This window comes from Siphateles boraxobius, unplaced genomic scaffold, assembly GCF_051911475.1.
Source record: "Siphateles boraxobius isolate OS27281-9 unplaced genomic scaffold, OSU_SipBor_1 7, whole genome shotgun sequence".
NCBI lineage: Eukaryota > Metazoa > Chordata > Actinopteri > Cypriniformes > Leuciscidae > Siphateles > Siphateles boraxobius.
The window spans coordinates 40,130,001-40,152,030 of NW_027509197.1; the positions used below are offsets into that span (position 1 = coordinate 40,130,001).

Genomic DNA, 22,030 nt, shown 5'->3' on the forward strand with positions numbered 1-22,030 from the left:
TTGTAGTATGATTGCGTAAAGGGAAACAGGAATTCCGGTAGGGAACAGAATGGACTGCTAACGTTACACCGGTCTCGTGCAGCGCTGCAGCCACGTAAACAGAGTTTGCCCTTCCCCTACTGACTTTCACTTTCGGTGCCCGAATGGAAGTGAATAAGCTTTGCGATTTTTTATTTATTTATTTATCTAGGCCTACGTGAAATTCTGCATCCATTATACGATTTTTTATTATTTTTTTCCCTCGGAAGGGCAACGTGAGTCGAGAAGGGCAGTTGCCCGGGCAACCTGAGCAACCCCCCTGTGCACGTCCCTGCTTTTACTCCAATGTTGTAACAAGTTCTAAATTGTATTTACTGTTGCTGTAGTTCTTTTTCTTTGGTATGAGGTAAAGGAAGCCGATATAAGGGAGGGGGTTTTACGAAATGAGGACGTTTGAGTCATAGCTCATTGTTTTAACCCATTATTAGGCCAGTGATGGTAAAAAAAAAAAAAAAAATTCTGCTGATCCTCTGAGTCTTAAGTTTTAATTAAGTGAGTCCCAAATTATTGGATTATTTCATTTGGATTTTCCTTGCCTGGAACTGTTTAAACCTGTGGATTTTATACAAACTTTCAATGGAGGTTACAGTACTTGTTTGTACTCACTATAACATTTATTATATTGGTATCAAAAGCTCAACGGATTGTATCCCACATTTTTAGTGTGTTTTTCTTAAAGCTGAAGAACAAAAACCATCCAAATTATGTTGAGTAAAAGCTGCGTGTACTTGCTGGAGTTTTGCATATGGTCCTTTTTCCCCTGCTAGTCAATTTATTACATGTATACTCGTTCTTTAGTTGATACTTCCTCATAACATTTATAAATGCCAGCTGGCCATGCCGAGACCGGGAGTATCTCACAGATCCTGATTATAGTTCATACGCATTTACTGTGTATCGGGAACCCATAAGAGACCTGATTTAAGCAGTCTTTATCTGTAGTCTGAGCCGGAGGCTGATGAGAGGTTGAAGAAGTGCTTTACTATCACCTCCTCCAAAATATCTGGAAACTAGAATGAGTGAGGTAGAAACTGCAGCTGTATTTAATCAGAGGAAGAGTTCAGTGAGCTTTGGAGAATTAGTTTAGATTTGGTCCGAACCGAAATCAAACCAAACAAAAGTCAACACACAACGAGTGAGAACTTGTAGCATTACTCTGTTGAGGAAACCGTTGGACAACATGAACACAGAGACGAGACTTCATCATCTTTATTTCAGCACAGTTAATGCTGTGAGTGGAGAAATGGCTGAACGGATTGGAGACGAACAATAAACTCATGCAAGCTCTCGCAGCCCTGGACTCTGATGAGTGTTTTCTGGAAGAAACCAAACTGAAACCACTGTTGGACCTGACAGGAACAGAGCTCGTTGATCGCGAATACGCTTTTAATACCGCTTGATAAAACTTGCTTTTGGGAAAGAAATGCACAAATGAGTGGAAAGAACTGCGGAAATTAGATTCAGTGAAATACTGATGCCTTCAACTCTACCGACACCAAGTTTTACTTATTTTTTTATTATATATGGATATATACAGGGAATGTCGTTCCTCACCTAAGGAACATTGCACGTATTAGACCATTTCTCTCTAGGCCTGATGCTGAGAAGCTTATCCATGCCTTCATCACATCAAGGCTTGATTATTGTAACTCTCTTTTTGCGGGTCTACCAGCAAATTCTATTGGGAGGTTGCAATATATTCAGAACTCTGCCGCACGTGTTTTGACTCGTACATCCTCACGCCATCATATTACACCCGTGCTCCAGCAACTGCATTGGCTTCCAGTTCAGTCACGTATTGATTTTAAAATTCTTATTTTAAACTATAAAGCAGTATCTGTGACTTGGTTACTCCATCCATTCCCGTTCGCTCTCTCCGCTCTGCTGGCTCTATTTCTCTGTGTCAGCCTCGTTGTAAATTAAAAACCATGGGGGGGAGGGCCTTTTGCTATAACGCACCCAAGTTATGGAACACACTACCCACATCTATTAGGGATGCTGTCTCTGTGGATTGTTTTAAGAAACTTCTTAAAACACATCTTTTTGGTAAAGCTTTTAATTTATAATTGTATTATTTTTATGCATTTTGATCCTTTTATATATATATATATTTCTTATTTTCGTGTCTGATTATTTTTGTTCTGTTCATGTTGTAGCACTTTGAGACTGAGAAAGGCGCATTACAAATAAAATGTATTATTATTATTATATGTGTGCACCCGCTGTGGTTCTTCTGGATTTTGTAAATGTTCTTGTGCAGTGTATAGCAATTGTTTCCAGGATTACATTACATGTTATGGGATTTTCTTGTATAAACATTGTATATAAATAAGTTTGTCACCTCCTGAGTTTTATTTTTCTGTCAATTTGTGTTTGCCCTTCGAGTTTGTATGTCCCCCTATCAGTTCTGTCCTGTAACAGTGAATGTTAATCCTCTCTGACTAATTTAACCAGTCATTTATTACATGGTACCAGAAGAGAAACAACTGAAGCCATAAAAACAGATTTAAAACTCACCGTCCAGACGCCAGAAACACAGACAGAAGAAAACCGTGTTAAACATCATCAACACTTTCAGTCCACAAATATGAAAAGACAAACTCTTCAAAACTGCTTCAGTGATAAAATGACAGATGAGCTGATGTGAAACTCCACCTTTATCTAAAGTAATTACACATCTTTAAGTGTTACATTACATGTTGGGGGATTTTCTTGTATAAACATTGTATATAAATAAGTTTGCCACCTCCTGAGTTTTGATTTACAGACAGTGCGTTGGAGACAGACTGTCTGTAACACAAACAGAATAAAACAGTGAAACATCTTCAATGGTTCCAGTCCACAAATATGAAAGACAAACTTTTCAAAACTAAAATAACAGATGAGCTGATGTGAAGCTGCTCTGTAAAAGTCAAACTCCACCTGTATCTAAAATAACTGCACATCTATAAGTGATGATGCATGTGACCACACTGTAAAACATAGGCTATGATCAATAAGTTGACAACATATCTCAAAGTTCTGGCCAGTTGATAATACCTAGAATATCTAAATCGACTGCTGGCGGTAGATCCTTTTCCTATTTAGCACCAAAACTTTGGAACAATCTTCCTAACATTGTCCGGGAAGCAGACACAGTCTGTCAGTTCAAAGCTAGACTAAAAACACATCTCTTTGACCTAGCATTCACATAACACTCTATAGACTTCTATAATTCAATATTAGGCTGCTTAGATTAGGTCAGCCGGAACTGGGGACACTTCCCTCAAATCCTCATGTACTCGTTACATCATAAGAAGAATGGCATCTACGCTAATTTTAGTGTCTTTGTTTATCCCGAGGTTTTCCCGCAGCCTGCCGGATCCAGGCCGTTTCCAGATCTGACGAAGGACTTTCGCCTGGACCCGATGACAATGCAGTGCTGAAGTGCCAACTAGCCTCTCCCTATGGAGGATCCCTATACCACTCTACAGATAAAGCGCTGTGGAATTTCTTGGTTCGCGTACCTACCCGAAGTGATAAGATAAAATAAAATTCTGCATCAAAATTTACAGACAAGACAAGTAGTTTGTTTAGGCATGGTTTGTAAGAATTACAAACCTGCGCACATATATTCAAACGCACATAACTATAGAATCAATTCTTAATGCGCATGTGAACACCATCAGCGTCTATCACAGGTTCACGTTTAAAGTCTGTTTAGAGAGAACGGTGTCGTCTCAGCGGCCCCTAATTTAATAACAAATGATCATTTAGACGGAAGTGAATCAATCAAAACTAACTTTAGCTGGAAAAAACATTTTTCAAGAACCACTATAAAACTAAACCAATCTCTGTTACCTTAAATTGTACGTTTGTCTCTGTAAAGCGGCTTTGAAGCGATTAAAAGCGCTTACATTGTTAAAAGCGCTATATAAATGAGGATGACTTGACTTGACTTGACTTAATATCAGGAATCTGATACTGTGAAGCAGCTTTGATACAATCTGTATTGTGAAAAGCGCTACATAAATATATTTGACTTGACTTGACTTGAATCTCTTTAGGTGAAAATTTAGAGGATCTTAAAAAGAATTTAAAGGGAGGAACAGTAGAAGAAGTTAAACGACTTAAGATGATAAAGAATGGTGAAAAGGTTGATAGTACATCGGTTCTCCTGGAGTTTCAGGAAGAGGCTATGCCATCCAGAGTGATGATTGGATTTATGAGTTTCAGTGTGAGAGAGTTCATGCCTTCACCAGTAAGATGCTACAAGTGTCAGAGATATGGACATATTGCAAAAGTGTGTAAGGGAAAGCAAAGATGTGGCAAGTGTGGTGGAGATCATGAATATGGACAATGTGGGGATAGTGCTGTGAGGAAATGTTGTGATTGTGGTGGGATCACACAGATACGGGGGCTGTCCAGTAAGGAGAACGGCAGTAGAAGTGCAACAGGTCGGGCAAAGCGTGATCTTACGGATGCAGAGGCAGTTCAAGTGATCAACAGGGAGAAGAAAGAAAGTCCTGCTGTGAGACATTCAGGAAAGGGATAAAGATGTGGTAGAACTTAATATAGAAAAGTTGGTGCTGTTCATTGCATATGTGATTAATTGTTCTGAACAAGCAAAAACAAAAGCTGGAAAAATAAAGATAATAATGAAAGCAGCAAGTAAGTTTTTGAATATGAAGGATTTGTCTTTTGAAAAAATACAGGCAGGTTTAGTTCAGAATTAAATGTGTGAGATAACACACCCAGGTTTAGATCCACCCTGTTAGTTTTGCAGTGGAATAATAGGAGTCTTATTGCAAAGGGCCAAAAATGTAAAGGTCAAGCCAGAGATTATATGCATTCAGGAGACTTGGCTTAAGCCTGTTTTAGATTTTGTTATAAAGGGATATATTAGCTTAAGAAGAGATAGAACAGAGGGAAATGGTGGAGGGTGTGCTAATTTTGTAAAGGAAGGGTTGCAATATAGGGAATTAAGGAAAGGAAATGAGTGGGAATTTATTGTAGTGCAGATATGGACAAGTGTGGAAATAATGAACTTCTACAATCCTTGTAGGCAGTTGGAGATTGGGCAATTGGAAGAAATTTGGGGAGATTTAAGTGGAAAAGTTATTTGGTGTGGAGATTTTAATGCACATAGCATATATGGGGAGTTAAGGATGACAATAATGGGAACATTGTGGAAGAATTCCCAATCCAATCCACCTTTATTTATAAAGCACCTTAAAAACAACACACTCTTAACCCGATTAGTTGACTTTACTCGCAAATTGCGTGGAAACCCGTTGCCCTATACCACTTTAGTTTTTACACAAGCTTAAACTAAACATGTTGAGTTGTATTAACATATAATCTTATGTAGGTGCAGTAGACTAAACAAGTTTACATTAGTAGTCTTTACTGAAAATCATTAGTTCACATTCTAAAACTTTTTGAGTTTAGGTGTACTATTAGATACCCAGCATGCATTGCAACATGAAGCTTTTCATTTTTCATGATTTTAATCTCTATTGATGACAACATCAATGTGCAGTTATCACTGAATCACTTTACTATAGCTTGTTAGCTATAACAATTGTACCTTTTTAGACACACAGGTAAAGCAGGCAGATAATTACTAATTTTCATATGTCAAGGGCAAGAGCTCAACTAAAGCCAACACTTATCACCATTATGGTGAATATTTTAAAATTAAATTAAACAATAATTCATCAACATCTAAACCTCTGTTAATTCTCAATACCATCTGTTGCCGAGGCCTGTGCTCGTCCAGCCAGGTGTAGAGCCCCTTGGAAGCACGTTAGACGCGGGTCTTTTCACGTGACCAGGCAGGTTTTTGAATACCAGTGGTTTCTGCTTTTGATTTTTGATGTGGTGTTTGAACCCCTCCCCTTCCTTATGAAACTAAACATACCAAGTAATATCTGCTAAACTTGATTAGTGCAATGAATCTTTCAGCTAAATAGTACAAACAATTAATGTTGTTTAGTAATGATAGCAGGTTTTTACAAAACATAAAAGAATAAGTAATGATCACTCGTAAGTTTAATTAGAAACAAAATCTGGGTTTATAGTGCACTGTTGACCAAAGTGCTGAACACAGTCTAGAAATAAACAATAACATACAACAGAAGCACAACAACAACAAAAAATTAAGGAAGAGAAAGAAGTAGTTTATTTAAATGATGGAACTGGTAGTCATAGCAAGGGGAACAGAGTCTACAGTAGATATTATGCTGGTTACAGTAGCAATAGCTAAGAAATGTATATGGGAAGTAAGGAAAGAAAGTACTATGGGCAGTGATCATTATCCTATAATAATTCATACAGAGATGGAGTTGATTGTAGAAAAGGTAATGAGGGAAGGGAGATCGAAATTGGATGAAGCTGACTGGGAGAAGTTTAGAGAAATCAGTGAGAGCAGGTTAAAGTGGGTTAGAAATGATCAAAATGTTGAGGAATTAAGTATAGAGATAACAAATAATATTATAATACAGGCAGCAACAGAGGCTATTCCAAAATCCAAATCTTGTAAGTTAAATACAATTGTACTATGGTGGACAAAGGAGTGTGGTGAGGCAATAAGGAAAAGAAACAGGGTTTTTAAAGATCTGAAAACGACACATCATTTTCAAAATCTAATTGAGTATAAGAGATTACAGGCAATAGTGAGGCAGAGAGTTAAGAGAAGTAAAACAGAGTATTGGAAACACCTGTGGAGAAAGTCGGGGGAACAATAAAGAGAATGAGAGGATGTGGGAAAGAATATGGTTACCCAGCAATGAAGGAAGGTCAAATATTGTTACTAGTAGTGAAGATAAAGCGGAACTAATAGCAAAGACACTAGTGAAAGTGACAACCTCAATCAAGAGGAAAGAAGAGGAAGGGAAGTCACTAGTGCAAGATATAGGAGTATCGGTTACACTTTATTTTAAGGTGCCATTGTTACAGTGTAATTATATATTTAAGTACAGTGTAATATTAATTAACTACATGTACTTACTATAGACCTTATGTAGCCACGCCCCTTTTCAGCGCTGAGCTCGTTGTCTTTTGACTTCCGGTCTGTATTTTCACAGCGATCTTGCGTAGTTATGAATGAACGGCTCGTTTAAAAAAAATGCAAAGGTCCATTTGTTAAGACATATGCTTTACAATGCTTATGATAAACATTACAATGCTCATGATAACTTTAGTTAACTCTACAATAAGTAAATCAACTTCACCAGCTGATTACTCCTGGACAGCGATGCCATAGAAATATACAGACAGAAGTTCAAAGACAATATTCTAAAGATTCCTCGTTTCTCTGGTGCATAAGGTCTATAGGGTTAGGGTAGGATTAGGATTTGGTTGAGGGTTAATTGCATGTAATTAGGCATAATTTACTGTTATTACTATGGTATTTACATGTAACATATGTAACGAACACTGTAAAATAAAGTGTTACCGGAGTATCATTCAAAAAGAGGGTGAGGATGGTAATGTAATTAATAGTTTATTTACAATAGATGAGCTTAAGAACGCTATAAGGAAGCGTTTAAGGAAGTTCAAAAACTCCAGGAAGGGATAATATATGCTATGTCATGTTGAAACAACTTAGTGACAAAGGGAAAGAAGTGGTGCTAAATTTATATAATAAGATATGTCATGAAGGCACTATTCCAAGAAGTTGGAAATAATCTATTATCATTCCTTTAAGGAAACCAGGGAAAGATCCAACACTACCTGAAAATTAAAGACCTATTGATCGTTCACAAAGACCCGCCCCCTTTAGTTACTGTTGCTATGTCCGACAAGCCACGCCTCTCTCACGACACATGTTCTCACACAGTGAAAAATACATCGTGGAGCAGAGAGGACACTGACAACACACTGACACAGGACAGACCAGCTTACTTTTGATATTAAACAAAGTCTCAACTTTCACATTTGGTCTTTTTTTTTTAGAGAAATTTCTACAATAAATACCGTTTTGTGGCTCTTTAATGTGTAGTGACAGATCGCTTTAGAGCCTCAGTTAAAACTGCTCGTGAACCGATCATCTCTTCCTCATAGTTAATTTATAGCATCAAATAAACATGAATGAACATAAGAAGGAATGTTGTTTTAACGTCAGTACACTCCGTTTTTCAAGTTCAAATCCTCGTACGGTAATCTACTGACTCTCCTGAATGCTTTGTCGGAAAAGAATGGCGGATTATGATTGGTCGGATCGCCTGTCAGTCAAACTCCCTGCGAATGGTCAATTGCCCTGACCTCTCAGATGGGGAAAACAATGGAAAGAATGGTCAATGATAGGATGGTATATTATCTGGAAATCAGAGGTTTGGTAAAAAAAATGATCAGAGTGGGTTTAGAAGAGGAAGGGGAACAATGGATCCTATGGTGTGTTTGGAGAGACATAAGGAGAGCGCAGACAAATAAAGAAACAGTACGGGTTATATTTTCTTATATAAAAAAGGCCTATGACATGCTGTGGAAGAAATGAGTGCTTATCAAGTTGAAACGAGTGGTTATAAAAGAAAGTGTTTTTATTATGATAATAAAAAAAGGAAACTCTTAAACCTCAGACTGAAAAAAACTTTATTGATAAAGGCAAGCAAATCCAAATGACAGATGAACAGCAGTAGTAAAGTGAGATCTGTGTCTTTGAGAGAAATGTGTGTGTTTAGTCAGTAAAAGAGCTTCAGTATTAGAGACGTCTGATCTGAACAGTAATAACAACACAAAACATGTGAGTATTTGAGTGTGATTGGAAGACTTTTTTTAAAGTCCCCAATCAAATATGAATGAATAGATTAAAAAAAAAGCTGCCTGGATCATTGATGGAACATTTACTTATAAAAAACCGCCTGATGGAAGCGTTGATCAAAAATAAAGTTTTCTGCAATGTCTGCTGCGAGGAATTTGCATATCTCCGGAGTTCGTCAACTCTAAAGTACCACAGCATCCAGGATAGGGCTGTAGTTATCGATTATTTTAGTAATCGAGTATTCTACTGATTATTCCATCGATCAATCGAGTAATCGGATAAAAATTGTGGTAATAAAAATAGATCCAGGTGAACAACAGCCTTTAAAATTGCTTAAAAATACAAATAGGTAACACTTTACAATATGGTTCATTAGTTAACATTAGTTACATTATTTAGTATACTTAGAATGAACAATACTTCAGCATTTATTAATCTTAGTTCATGTTAATTTCAACATTTACTAATACATTATTAAAATCAAAGGTTGTATTTGTTAACATTAATGTACTGTGAACTAACGTGAACAAAAAATGAAACTAACATTAACAAAGATTAATAATTACAGTTACAAATGTATTGTTCATTGTTAGTTCATGTTAGTTAATACATTTAAAGTCTTACCTAAATAGCCTATAATAACAAGTAGTAATTATTTGTTCAAATGAAGTATTAAAGTAATCATATGGGTTTTATTGAACAACGCTGTTAAAATACACCATGTAAAATAAATGATATAAACTAATATAAGCATAACTTATGTACATTACGTAAAAACAAATGTCCGCAGAGAGCACCAACGGCTTGGTTACACTAAGGCATGATCAAATCCTTGTTTAATATTGGCCAACCTAAATTTAATTCAAATATCAACTTAATCTTTAATATTTGGTCACTTCTGTACGATAGAAATGCAACAGCTGCTGTAATTTCTTGAACAAGAACATGTGCACGTCAATACATGCAAACTCAGTGCAAGGGTTAAACCTTTATTTTGAAATCGCGATGAACAACAATTCGCATATATTTCAGAAAGATATGTATGTATTCTCCTGTGTTGCCGTAGATTTACAAATGAGTTGTGCTACGAATCATGTGAAACGGCGCACACTGCGTACAGATGAACGTTATAAGCAAACATACTCACAGCACGCAGAGATGGAGTTTGAGAAACCCGACACGCGAAGTTATGACGTCACTTTGTAGGACAACTCGAAACTTAGCGCCGCATGGGTTCCCTCGATCGAAAAGCTGTGCATTTTCCCCATAGACTTTTGGAAAATCGCAAAAAATAAGATCTGTGTTCAACAAAGAGTTGTGACCCTTACACGTTTTGTCTATCAAGATAATCTTTACAAGTTAATCCAAAATTTATACATTTTGAAGCCTATATAAAGTTTAAAAAACCACAAGCAGACACAATAAAGTTTAAAAAACCACAAGCAGGTTATAACTGGTGTGTTTTATGCCATAGCCTCTAAATATTTTCACGTTTTGATCTATGTTAACCACAGACCTTATTTCAGGCGATTTAGCAAAAACCCATTCAAAAAACCCACAGACTTTAGGGCAAGGGAACCGGAATGGCTAAAATGCTAACTCACTTCCGCGTTTTGGCCTACAAAGTGACATCATAACTTCGGCACTCTATGAAGCACGCGTCAGAGGTTTTGCGTTCCAGCACAAACAGTGAATGTGAACGGAGCTGAGGTACTTTTAACACAATCTGCACGCCTGTAAATAATTAAAGGTTCGTACTTCTCTGTGGGGGAAAAAAGCGCATATATTTTTTTAACCGATTCACAGCCTTTATGATTCCATGATAACACTATGCTATATTATGATTGTAAATGGTTTTAAATAGATCGCGTAGCCTTAGAAAACTGTGTAATAATGCGGTTCACGGATTCTTGTCTGTGGAATGCAAAAACCGGTATTTTGCCGGTTGCTTTACACGGGTAAATTGCAATCGAGGATTTTTTTAAAATCGAGTAGGCCTACTCGACTTTAAACGAGGAATCGTTACAGCCCTAATCCAGGAGTTAACGTTAATCCGGAGGTACGACCTAGCGATATAACCCGCCATCGCGAAACATCATCATGTTAAAAATCCAGCAGCTGTACGACACTGAAAAAAAACAACAAAAGGAGATGTTTTGGTGGAAGCTGACAGGGGATCACTGGACTTCAGTTAGCAATCACAATTACCTTGGTGTTACAACATATAATAATAAAAGTGTTTTTGAACTTTAATGTCACTAATGCTGATTATTCATTGATTAATTTGAATTTAAATATTTAAAATACTTTCACAGCAAAAATGATGTATGCAATTAATTTAGATTAATTAATCACAGAGTATGTAATTAATTAGATTATGTTTTTGAATCGATTGACAGCCCTAACAATAAATGAAGATTATTAAATGACAAAAAAACAGTAATATGAGAAATGACACCATTAGGTTCCTGATGTGTGAATATGAGCTCGATCTCATTCAGCTCTTCTGGATCTGATGTCATAAACCAGAAGAATGACAGTAGCCACGCCCACCAGAGCAGAGAGGACCAATCGGATCACAGCTTCGGTAGGACCACAACAGTGGACAGAGTCTGAGGAATAAAAGCATCAAACTGAGATCAGATCAGTTCATAAACGCTAATATCAGCGCTGACATCAACTAATATCAGCCGTACCTGAACATGTGTGACAGAGTTGAGTGATGTTGAGATGTTGAGTCTGGTTGCTGATGGGATTGGGATGAGATCCTGATGGTGATGAAGATGAAGAACAGTCTTTGCTGATGACAGGAACAGGCAGACGAGCTGGAAAACATCAGAGAAAAAATAAATAAGAACAAATCTAATCAACAATCAAAAAAATAATAATGGTTGAGTCAGTGTTTATAAGATCTATCATCTCAAACTATAAAATGATTCAACAATTAATATGTAAATAGTTGGTAAAAAAAAAAAAAAGATTATTTGAAGGATAGGGCAAATGATCTCTACTCACCAGAGACAGAAACTCTGAAAGCTTTCGATGAGAAACTGTATTGAGACATCTGTCGTTTATAATCTCCAGCATGTTCAGGTCTGATGTTTGTGATGGTCAGAGATCCAGTTTGATTGTTCAGCTTCAGTCTGTCTCTGAATCTCCCATCAAGAACATCATCATATACAGCGATTCTGTCGGCCCGTTTATTGATTTCAGCGATTAAAGTGTCTTCATCTCCAAGCATCCACCGAATCATATAGTTATTATCCTTCATATCAGTGAGAGAGTTTAGAGTGAGTGATTCTCCCTCCTTCACTGACACTGACGTCACTGATCCTGATATCAGAAACACACACAGAACACAAACAGGGTTTGTCAGATTACTGTTAAATCACTTCACAATGTTTTACTACATTAAATAGTTATAAATGTCAATTTGAAATGAATGATATCCAGTGTTGGGGGTAACTTATTACAAGTAACTTGAGTTACCTAATCAGATTACTTTTTCAAGTAACTAGTAAAGTAACGCATTACTTTTTCAATTTACAACAAAATATCTGAGTTACTTTTTCAAATAAGTAACGCTAGTTACTTTTTCACATTTATTGACTGACAGCTCTCCTGTCCCCATGTTGAGAGAAATAAAGTGAGGTGTTGTGTGCATTTGCATTGAACATGCATTTACTCATCTCACTTGCACAAAAACATTCAGTATTCCTCAAAATGAATAAAAACAGTCAAATGCAATCTCAGAATTTTGTGCAAAAGTTTTATAATTAACTATGTTAAATTACACAAATATACTTTATGTATTTAATCTCACTTTATTAACCAATGTCTTTGCTGCTGACCTACAATGATCTAATTCAACCATACTAATAAGCAAAAATGACTTTAGATTAGGTTTAGAAATAAGAGTGTTGAACTTCCTTCTCCTGTATCCTATTGTTATTTAATCAAGAACAGCACCAGCTGAAAGGTTTGTTTGAGCAGCGCCCTCTACTGTACAGTAGTAAATATGCATTTCCTTCAGCCTTAGGCTTATTCATTTAACTTTTGATGTGAAAGGGCCTTAACAATTGGCAAAAATAGATTGTTTTAGCTGCTATTAAAAAACAAACAAGCACATGCAGGTGAGAAAAAGTAACGCAAAAGTAATGTAACGCATTACTTTCCATAAAAAGTAACTAAGTAACGTACTTAGTTACTTTTTTGGGGAGTAACGCAATATTGTAATTACTTTTAAAAGTAACTTTCCCCAACACTGATGATATCATAAAACAACAAAATAAACAAACAAAAATTTCAGTTTAGACGATTCGTTGCTATGATACAGAATATCCGCAGCACAGTTTACTTGTAACTGATTTCGTAGATAATTTTGTTTCATACTAAAAATTTAGTTTTCATCCATTTTGTTCGGTTAGCTCTGCTGGTTGATGTCGTTGTACAGAAAGAATGTTGTGGTAGTTGGTCGGTGTGGTATTTGTCCCGCCCCTCCTCCACTGTGATTGGACGGCTGTGTAAAAAGTGACAGTGATGAGCGCAGCGTTTTACCCAGTTGAACATTTTTCAACTCTCGGCGACCAGTAAAAAACGCCGGGCGCTCAGAGCTTGAACGTTACATACACACTCAGCGCCTCGTTACGCTCATGGCGTTTAAAAAACGCGGCGCTCCCATTGAAAACAATTGGAATTTTACGCCAGCTGTGTGAAAAAACGCTTCGGTGGACACACGGCCTAACGGTTGCAAATCTTTTTATTTTTACTTTACAATTTTTTTCTAAATATGCGTTATATATCTCTGTCAGTGTCTCAACTTTACCCTACATTACCTAACATTTCTTATGAAACATTTCTTTATGAAAATTTAAACATAACATGAAACAATTTGTACAGTGTAACTGATGTATAGATTAACATCTTTCCTTCATGTTCTTCTTCTCTATCTTTTTAGGGGCCAAGCACCGAAGGTACGGAGGCACCTCTTCTATCTCTTCTTATTATTCTTCCGTTTCTTCTTCTTCCGACTGGGCGTCTATGGCAGCCCATAGAACTGTTTGCGGGAAAGTTGTTTTGGTTTGACATTCTGATAGAGGACAGTCCCAACATTAAATACACCAATTTTGGTGTCTCTAACTCATTCCCTCTAGCGCCACCACCTGTCCAAAATGTCACTTTTATTATGCTAATAACTTTTGAACCGTAAGGCCTATCAACGAAATTCTTTTTTCCGTAATTTTCCGTCATAAAATGATTTATTATGAATATTTCCCCTTTGAGCTAATTTGTTACAGCTGTTCCCAATGGACAGTAAGTCCCATCATGACCACTTGACTGAAACAGTCAGATATTACGATCAGATCTGGATAAGCTGTTCTGCTTAGATAATATTATTTATTGTTAATATTGCTATATAAGACACTCATAACTCACATTACTACTGCTGTCCATTTAATAATAATAATAATAATACATTTTATTTGACAAGCGCTTTTCTGAGTACTCAAAGACACTTTACAAAAAAAAAAAAAAAATCACAAAAGCAGCAAGAACAATATCAAATAAATACACACAAAAAGGAAACACACTGTACTAAGCTAAACATTAAAAGCAATTTTAAAAAGGTGAGTTTTAATCAGTGATTTGAATGTTGGAAGGTCAGTGCAGTCACGGATTTGTTTTGGGAGAGAGTTCCAGAGGGAGGGGGCAGCAACAGAGAAGGCTCTGTCACCCCAGGTTCGGTGCTTGGTCCTGGGAGGTGGAGTCAGGAGGTTGGCATCAGATGAGCGGAGGCTGCGAGGTGGGTTGTGGCGGCGGAGCAGGTCACTGAGGTAGGCAGGGGCCTGGTTATGGAGGGCTTTGTGTGTGAGGACATGGTGGTGAATGATATTGCCAAGGGGAAGCAGGTATATTATGAAGAGGAGAGGACCGAGCACCGAACCCTGGGGGACGCCTTGGGGCAGAGGAGCAGTGGAAGAGGTGCAGTTGTTTATGTAGATGAATTGTTGTTTGTCAGTGAGATATGATTGAAGCCAGGAGAGGGCAGTGCCGGTGATATTGAGGGAAGACACATTTGCGAAGATACATTTGCCATATGTATTTGTCTTTATCAATAAAGTTTTCTCATTCTGAGGTTCAAGACTCTCTCCATGTTTTATGACATTTATTGTATATTTAGTGTATATTTGACCAAATTTCAGCAGTGCGTCACATATAAAGCTGGACAAGGACTTTGAAGATTCGGTTTGGTGTCTATCATGCCTAAATGTCCTTCGTGAGTTAAATTTAAAGCTTTAGCACAGAGTGACTGTAGAAACACAATGCGTGTCCCACTCAAGACTAATTGTCCCGTCACAATTAACTCACTGGCAATGTGAGCGTATGATTTACATTTATTAAAACAACCAGTCCTGTCTGACTTCCCTTAATTCACTTTTAACATGTTTGTTTCTGTTATAAATTATGTCATTGATCTAGAGGAAGTTGAGGCGCACTGGAGCTCAAAGTGAGCAAGTTTAGAGCTTGAATTAATGACCTAAAAAGTGCTAGATGTTCAGCTCAGATACTCAACAGTGTTAGTTTTAATGTGACGTCAAACATTAAAGGAAAAGTGTCTTTTTATTTAGTTATTGTTCTATATATAAGTCTATTTTTTTAAAGGGGTCATGAACTGGATTGCATTAATGTATAATGTTTATTGGGATGCCCTAATACTGTTAGTATAACATTGAAGTAATTCAGGGAAGAAAGTTTTAAGAAAACCAAATAAAGATCCAAAATAGAGTTTTAGGTATAGTATAGGACCTGCTGTGAATTATCCGAGTCATAGAGATCCATTTACTACTTTTCTTTAGTAGAGTAGTCAGACTCTGTAAAACCGAACAGTTGTTCTAACTAACACTTTTTAGTTAACTTTACTTAATGTCGAATAATTAGTTGAACTTACTTAAAACAATTTAGTAATCTGTACTGTTTGCATGCTGTGCCTTCTTTACTCAGAAAACCCTATTAAACTTTACTTGACTGGTTTGAGTACCATTTTGCAAATGCAAATGCAAAAAAAAACAAAAAAAAAAACAGGTGGGGCAAATGGTTTTTGAGGCGGGGTAAACCTTAATAGACTTTTTACTCATTTCTTCGACTTCTGCAGTCATCATTCTTCTTAGTTGCATTTGCTCATTTTCCAGTCATCTTGAATGAATGTTATTGTCAAAACAACTAACAATTTTGGGAGAACGTCACATAAGTTGACTTCATAAATTCATGTTGATTTCCTAAAATTTCTCATCATTATTGTTATAAGCGTTCCCTTTGGTTGGGCACTGGGAACTTAATTTATATTATTGTAATGTTCTTCCAATTGATGCAGTGATGCAACATGAAATCAGTTATATGATTTCAAAGGAAGTGAAATAATAAGTATTACATATATATATATATATATATATATATATATATATATATATATATTTATACATAAATTATTTCCATGTTTTGAATGAATTTATTAATGATATATATCATAACTATATTTCACGTATAATAATGATCTTTTAACATTTAATTGCTATTTTGGTTGAGTCACACAAAAACTTCAACATTCAGCATGCAAACCACAACAATGGTATTTAAAAAAAAAATTAATTAGATCATTACAATTTTATTTGCTGTCTCTTGTCAGTATAACCCCAATAACGATAACAAATACAATTGTAATGGTAAAATAAAGCCAAAAATAGTAAAACAAAGCAATTAATTTATTCATGCCACAATGCACTCTGGGAGTACACTTCCTCAGATCACAGATAGAATTAAGTTGACAAAACGTAAATGGATTAAGTAAGAAAAACTTTTTGCTATTAAGTTATGCTGACTTAATTAAATTAAGGCAACGAGTTACCTAGTTTTTTTTAAGTAGATTCTACTTATCCGGGTTTACAGGCAAGGGTCAAAACCAGCAAACACAGCAGTGAAGAAAGGGCTAAATCGTATAGAAATACCAGGCAGGAGATCAGGGCAGGCGGATAAGAGGCGGAGTCTGAGAACAAGGCAGGGGTATCGAAGGCGGGCGGCAGACAAGGAGATAACAAAGACAAACGGGGTCAGCAACAATCAGGCAATCACAGGGATAAATGCTTAGAAATGTTCACTGTAGCAAAACAAGACTTCGCACAGAGAGCTGCTTGCAACGCAGTTATAAAGCCTGATGAATGAGCTACAGCTGGGCATAGTGATCAGAGACAAAACTGGGGCAGTTGGGAAATGTAGTGTAAACAGGAATGAGTCAATATTCGGGCGAGGGCGCCCTCTGCTGGCCGGAGATGGAGGTTACGGAGTTAGGGATCGTGACAGGACCTGTGCTACATAAAGATGACTTATTAGAATGCTGAAAATTAAACTTTTTAAAGCAATCTTTTTTTTTTTTGGACAAAGCACGAATCCCCAGTTTTAAATGACTGGTTGGATTTAGAGGATACCATTTTAAATTTTGAGCAAAAGTATACATTTATGATTCAAGGTGGTGATGGCGCATGGACATGCCTTTGGTGTGAGAGACCCGGGTTCGAATCCACTGTGAGACACCAATGTGTCCCTAAGCAAGACACTTAACCCCTATTAAGTGCGACCTCTGACATATATAGGAATTGTAAGTCGCTTTGGATAAAAAAGCGTCAGCTAAATGAATAAATGTAAAATACATTTATTATTTAATAATGTTATTATTTGATATTTAAATAATATTACTTGAATAACTTATTAGGAATTATGTGTTATTATAAGAGTTTGATATAAATATGTGAATGTTTAATATTTATTAACATGTCAGATTGATTCTGTGAAATCATTTTATGTTTTACTAAATTAAATTGTTTAAAATGTGTGTTTTAAATAATATTATAAAATGATAAACGAAACAAAATTATGCATGCATTAATTAAAATTTTGTCATTAAAAACAAGTGAAACTATTTTTTTTAACCTCACCTTGGATATCGACACTGAACTTTTTCTCTCTCACACTGTTGATCTGTAGTGAATAATATCCAGCATGTTCAGTTGTGATGTTTGTGATGGTCAGAGATCCAGTTTGATTGTTCAGCTTCAGTCTGTCTCTGAATCTCCCATCAAGAACATCATCATATACAGCGATTCTGTCGGCCCGTTTATTGATTTCAGCGATTAAAGTTTCTTCATAATATTCAAACCTCCACTGAATCACATCATCATCCTTTATTTCAGTGAGATCAGAGTTTAAAAAGAATGATTCTCCCTCCTTCACTGACACAAACGCCCATCCTGTAAAACCAAAAACACACACAGAACAAATCCAAACCAGTTTTGTCAGATAAATACTGTGAAATCACTTTGTTTTACTAAATTAAATGGTTCAAAATGTCCGTTTGAAATGAACAACATAAACATAAAACGACAAAAGAAACAAAATCATGTATGATTTAATTAAAATGTTGTCATAAAAACAAGTGAAACAATTTTTTAACCTCACCTTGGATATCGACACTGAACTTTTTCTCTCTCACACCGTTGATCTGTAGTGAATAATATCCAATATGTTCAGGTATGATGTTTGTGATGGTCAGAGATCCAGTTTGATTGTTCAGCTTCAGTCTGTCTCTGAATCTCCCAGCAAGAACATCATCATATGCAGCGATTCTGTCGGCCCGTTTATTGATTTCAGCGATTAAAGTTTCTTCATAATATTCAAACTTCCACTGAATCTCATCATCATCCTTTATTTCAGTGAGATCAGAGTTTAAAAGGAATGATTCTCCCTCCTTCACTGACACTCTTTTCACTTCATCATCACCAAACACTCCTGAAGAACAGAGTTTTTTTTTTTTCAGATTAAAGCTGTAAAATCACTTGATGGTTTGATGAAGCTTCACTAAAATACTTCTAATCATTATGTGAAGTGAATAATGTTCTGCAGAAGTACAAAGAAAAAAAGATGACAGATGAAAGAGAAATAGCCTATATTTATGTATGGAACAATAACTAAATAAAAAGACACTTTAGGGGCTTTCGCACCGGAGGAACCTTTTCATAGTTCCCAGAACTATTGGTGGAAGTTCCCGGTTTTTGGTGTGTTTGCGCCGCAGGAACTAGGAACAATTTTAGTTCTAGGAACTCTTTTGGAGGAACTAATTTACTCCTACTTCAGAGTCGAGTCTAAACCAGCGTTATAGACCACTTTTGCGCCGACGTCACAATTACGTCACGGCGTTAGCTGGAGGCAAAACAAAGTGAAAACTGGAGGCGGCAAATACAAACCAGCACAGATTCGGCTACATACTAGTAAGGATCTTAAATGATTATTATTTTTATTAAATGTCATCTTGTTGTGTTTCTGGGTGAGAGAATCACCTACAGGATCCAATTAGAAAGTTTACCGCGTAATGTTTTCTAAATTATTGTGATTATTTGTGAATCATCTATGATTGTATACATTGTTGTGATTGATTGTGATAGACTTTTTGAAGAACCTGGTAAGAAAGAATAATCAAATACATAGTTAATTAATATAATTTTAATACATAAAAAATATTTTTATATCTAGAAAATATTCACATCATTAAAATTGCACTGTAATGTCACTCTTTGCATTGTCATCTTCTGGCCTTGGCGCTGGCGCTACGCTACACTGGGTTTCTCTATCAGGTCGGTGAAGAAGGCAGGCCACTCAACCGAGGTAACGTTAAACCTGTCAGATCGTCCATCCATTGAGTGAGCGTGTATGGGTCGGGTCGGCCAATCTGGTTCCGTCCGTTAAAATGAACTTTTGCAAATAACAATCGCGGTCCTGGACAGTAAGTGACCTTGCACATTAAGATAAAATCTGAATTTCTCCCATCATTGTTAAAAAACATGCTAACAAAACTTGGAAACTAGCGTTAGTGAAGCGGCCAGAGGGATCGTTCTGCCTCCACCTAAGCTCCGCCCACATAAAAACGTCATCATGTTTACCAACTGAAAAGGGGTGTATAGGAATACAGTGACGTTAGTGTTCGCTGATTGGCCGAACGCACGCGAAACACTAGAACCTGCCATTTTTAAAAAGGCTGTGTAAACACACAGATTATAGCCTATATATTTACTCCAGAAACTAACTCCACGAACATGGAAAACAGTGATAGATGGACCTCTTAACCTTTACGCTGAGGAGAAAATCCAACGCATCTTTGAGGGAGCGAGAGAAACATGATTATGTATTTCTGCTCTGCAACACTGGACATCAACCACACGTATACGCTATTATCTTTTCATTACTGTCCACTTTCTATGTATAACAGTTCTATCTAATAACGCATTAGACGGGACTGTTAGACTTTTAATCTCAATGGGAAAGGAAGTGTCCGCAGAACGCCGCGAACGCGATTTCTACTCTCAACGAGTAGACTGAGGAAATTATGTTTGTCATTATGTGTCAAGACTAGGGTAACCAGAAGTCCCGAAATATAAGCTGTTGTCCCGAAAGCCGAATCAGGCCCTGATTGCCCCGAAAATTATACTAAAGCAAAATGTTGAGTAGGCCTAGGTCACGAAAAAATTGAAGACCGGAAGTTCGTCTTTTAGTAGGGATGCGGCTCTTCCGGTTAGCTTTTTACAATGGCGGAGACCGATAGATACCGCTGGACCAAATCTGTCCACAACCTGCCTGAAGTCACATATGGCGATGTGGTTGGATGGTAGTTGAGAGGCGCCTTCCACTCAAGGCCGATGAGAGCAGATGTATCAGCTCGGATTCGATGCTGGCCCATTTCCCAGACGACTCGCGGGCAGTGGGGGGGGGAGGTGAGCGACTCGAGTGAAGCTAGCGAAGCTGGCGGGCGAACCGGCGAGCTTTGGCAGACTGAAGAAGGCTCAGGGACCCGTTGAGTATGGCGCTTTCTATGGCGCGGCACTATAGGCGGTGGAAGTGCAGACTCAGAGAAAAAATGCCAGGGGAGTCCTCAGAGTCGCCATGGCAATAGCTTGCAATGATGGCAGCCGCCGTCAGCGAGCGCGAGAGCTGCATGATCCTCACCCAGGCAGGAAACGCAGAGGACATGGCGGTCCCTGTCGCTGAGTGCGGCTCGGCACGAGCCACAGGTATGAGGCATCTTTAAAAAGACGCTTGCTCTTTTAGATAAGAGAGAGAGAGAGAGTGTGAGTTGCGGCGGCGAACACACACTCTCAGCAGAGGTAAAAGGATATAGACGCCGGAAAGTATAGCAGGTACGGCGACTGAAGGCGGCGAGGTGAAGGCCTTATTCTCAACGGCACGGCTTCTCACTCTGGATCCAGCGATGAGTGAGCTTCCCTGAAGAGATGAAAATCAGTTTGTATCAGCCTTTCGAGCTATATTTATAGGTCAAGGCCACGCCTATTTCGCCCATATGATATGGCGTCACGCAGGGCCTCTCTCGATAGGCTGCTCCTGTTGCTGCGGGTCAGCCAATAGGCACGCGAGCCGTCTTGCCTGTGTCTGCATGCTGCTGCAACGCGTTTTACATTGATTCAAAATTAAGGATAATTTTTGGCTTCAATATCTTGTGGAAAAGAGGTTTTCCCCTTAGCGTAAGATATTGCGCAGTACTGGAGAACCTCTCGTAAGAGAACCTTTATTTACATTTATTTGTTATTTGTTATCTGCTTTGTTAGATTGTAAGAAAACCCTATAAAGTTACATGTGGGCCTCCATGCTCATATATTGTACAGTACGCATACAATATATTGGTGGAGGGTGGTGGGGGCCCACATCAATATTTTTTTCAGGGGGCCCTGGATTCTCTAGCGACGGCCCTGGCTGCATTCACAGAATTCAATCAGAGGAAGAGTTCAGTGAGCTTTGGAGAATTAACTGTGATTGGGTCCGAACCGAATACGCTTTTGTTTGCTTTTAGGAAAGAAATGGACAAATGGGCGGAAAGAACTACGGAAATTCGATTCAGGGAAATACTGATGCTTTCAACTCTACCGACTGTAAGTTTTACTTATTTTTTATTATATATGGATATATGTGTGCACCCGCTGTGGTTCTTCTCTGTGTCTGTAGAGGATTTCGTAAATGTTCTTGTGCAGTGTATAGCAATTGTTTCCAGGATTACATTACATGTTATGGGATTTTCTTGTATAAACATTGTATATAAAAAAGTTTGTCACCTCCTGAGTTTGATTTTTCTGTCAGTTTGTGTTTGCCCTTCGAGTTTGTATGCTCCCCTATCAGCTGAAGCCATAAATACATATT

The 22,030-nt window shown here is 37.5% G+C and overlaps 2 protein-coding genes across 2 annotated transcripts in view; one reads left to right on the forward strand and one right to left on the reverse strand.

The window, feature by feature from the left end:
* Nucleotides 1–22,030, forward strand: part of sowahca (sosondowah ankyrin repeat domain family Ca) — a 147,213-nt gene that overhangs the window by 59,489 nt on the left and 65,694 nt on the right. The gene's annotated exons all lie outside the window — the stretch shown is intronic.
* On the reverse strand, nt 11,404–20,561 carry LOC143723145 (uncharacterized). The gene is made up of 5 exons (XM_077215132.1): nt 20,459–20,561; nt 18,290–18,619; nt 17,770–18,081; nt 11,798–12,115; nt 11,404–11,607 (listed from the first exon to the last, which is right to left on the reverse strand). Exons 1-5 carry the CDS (start codon nt 20,559–20,561, stop codon nt 11,459–11,461), a joined length of 1,212 nt encoding a protein of 403 aa, XP_077071247.1. The 3' UTR covers nt 11,404–11,458.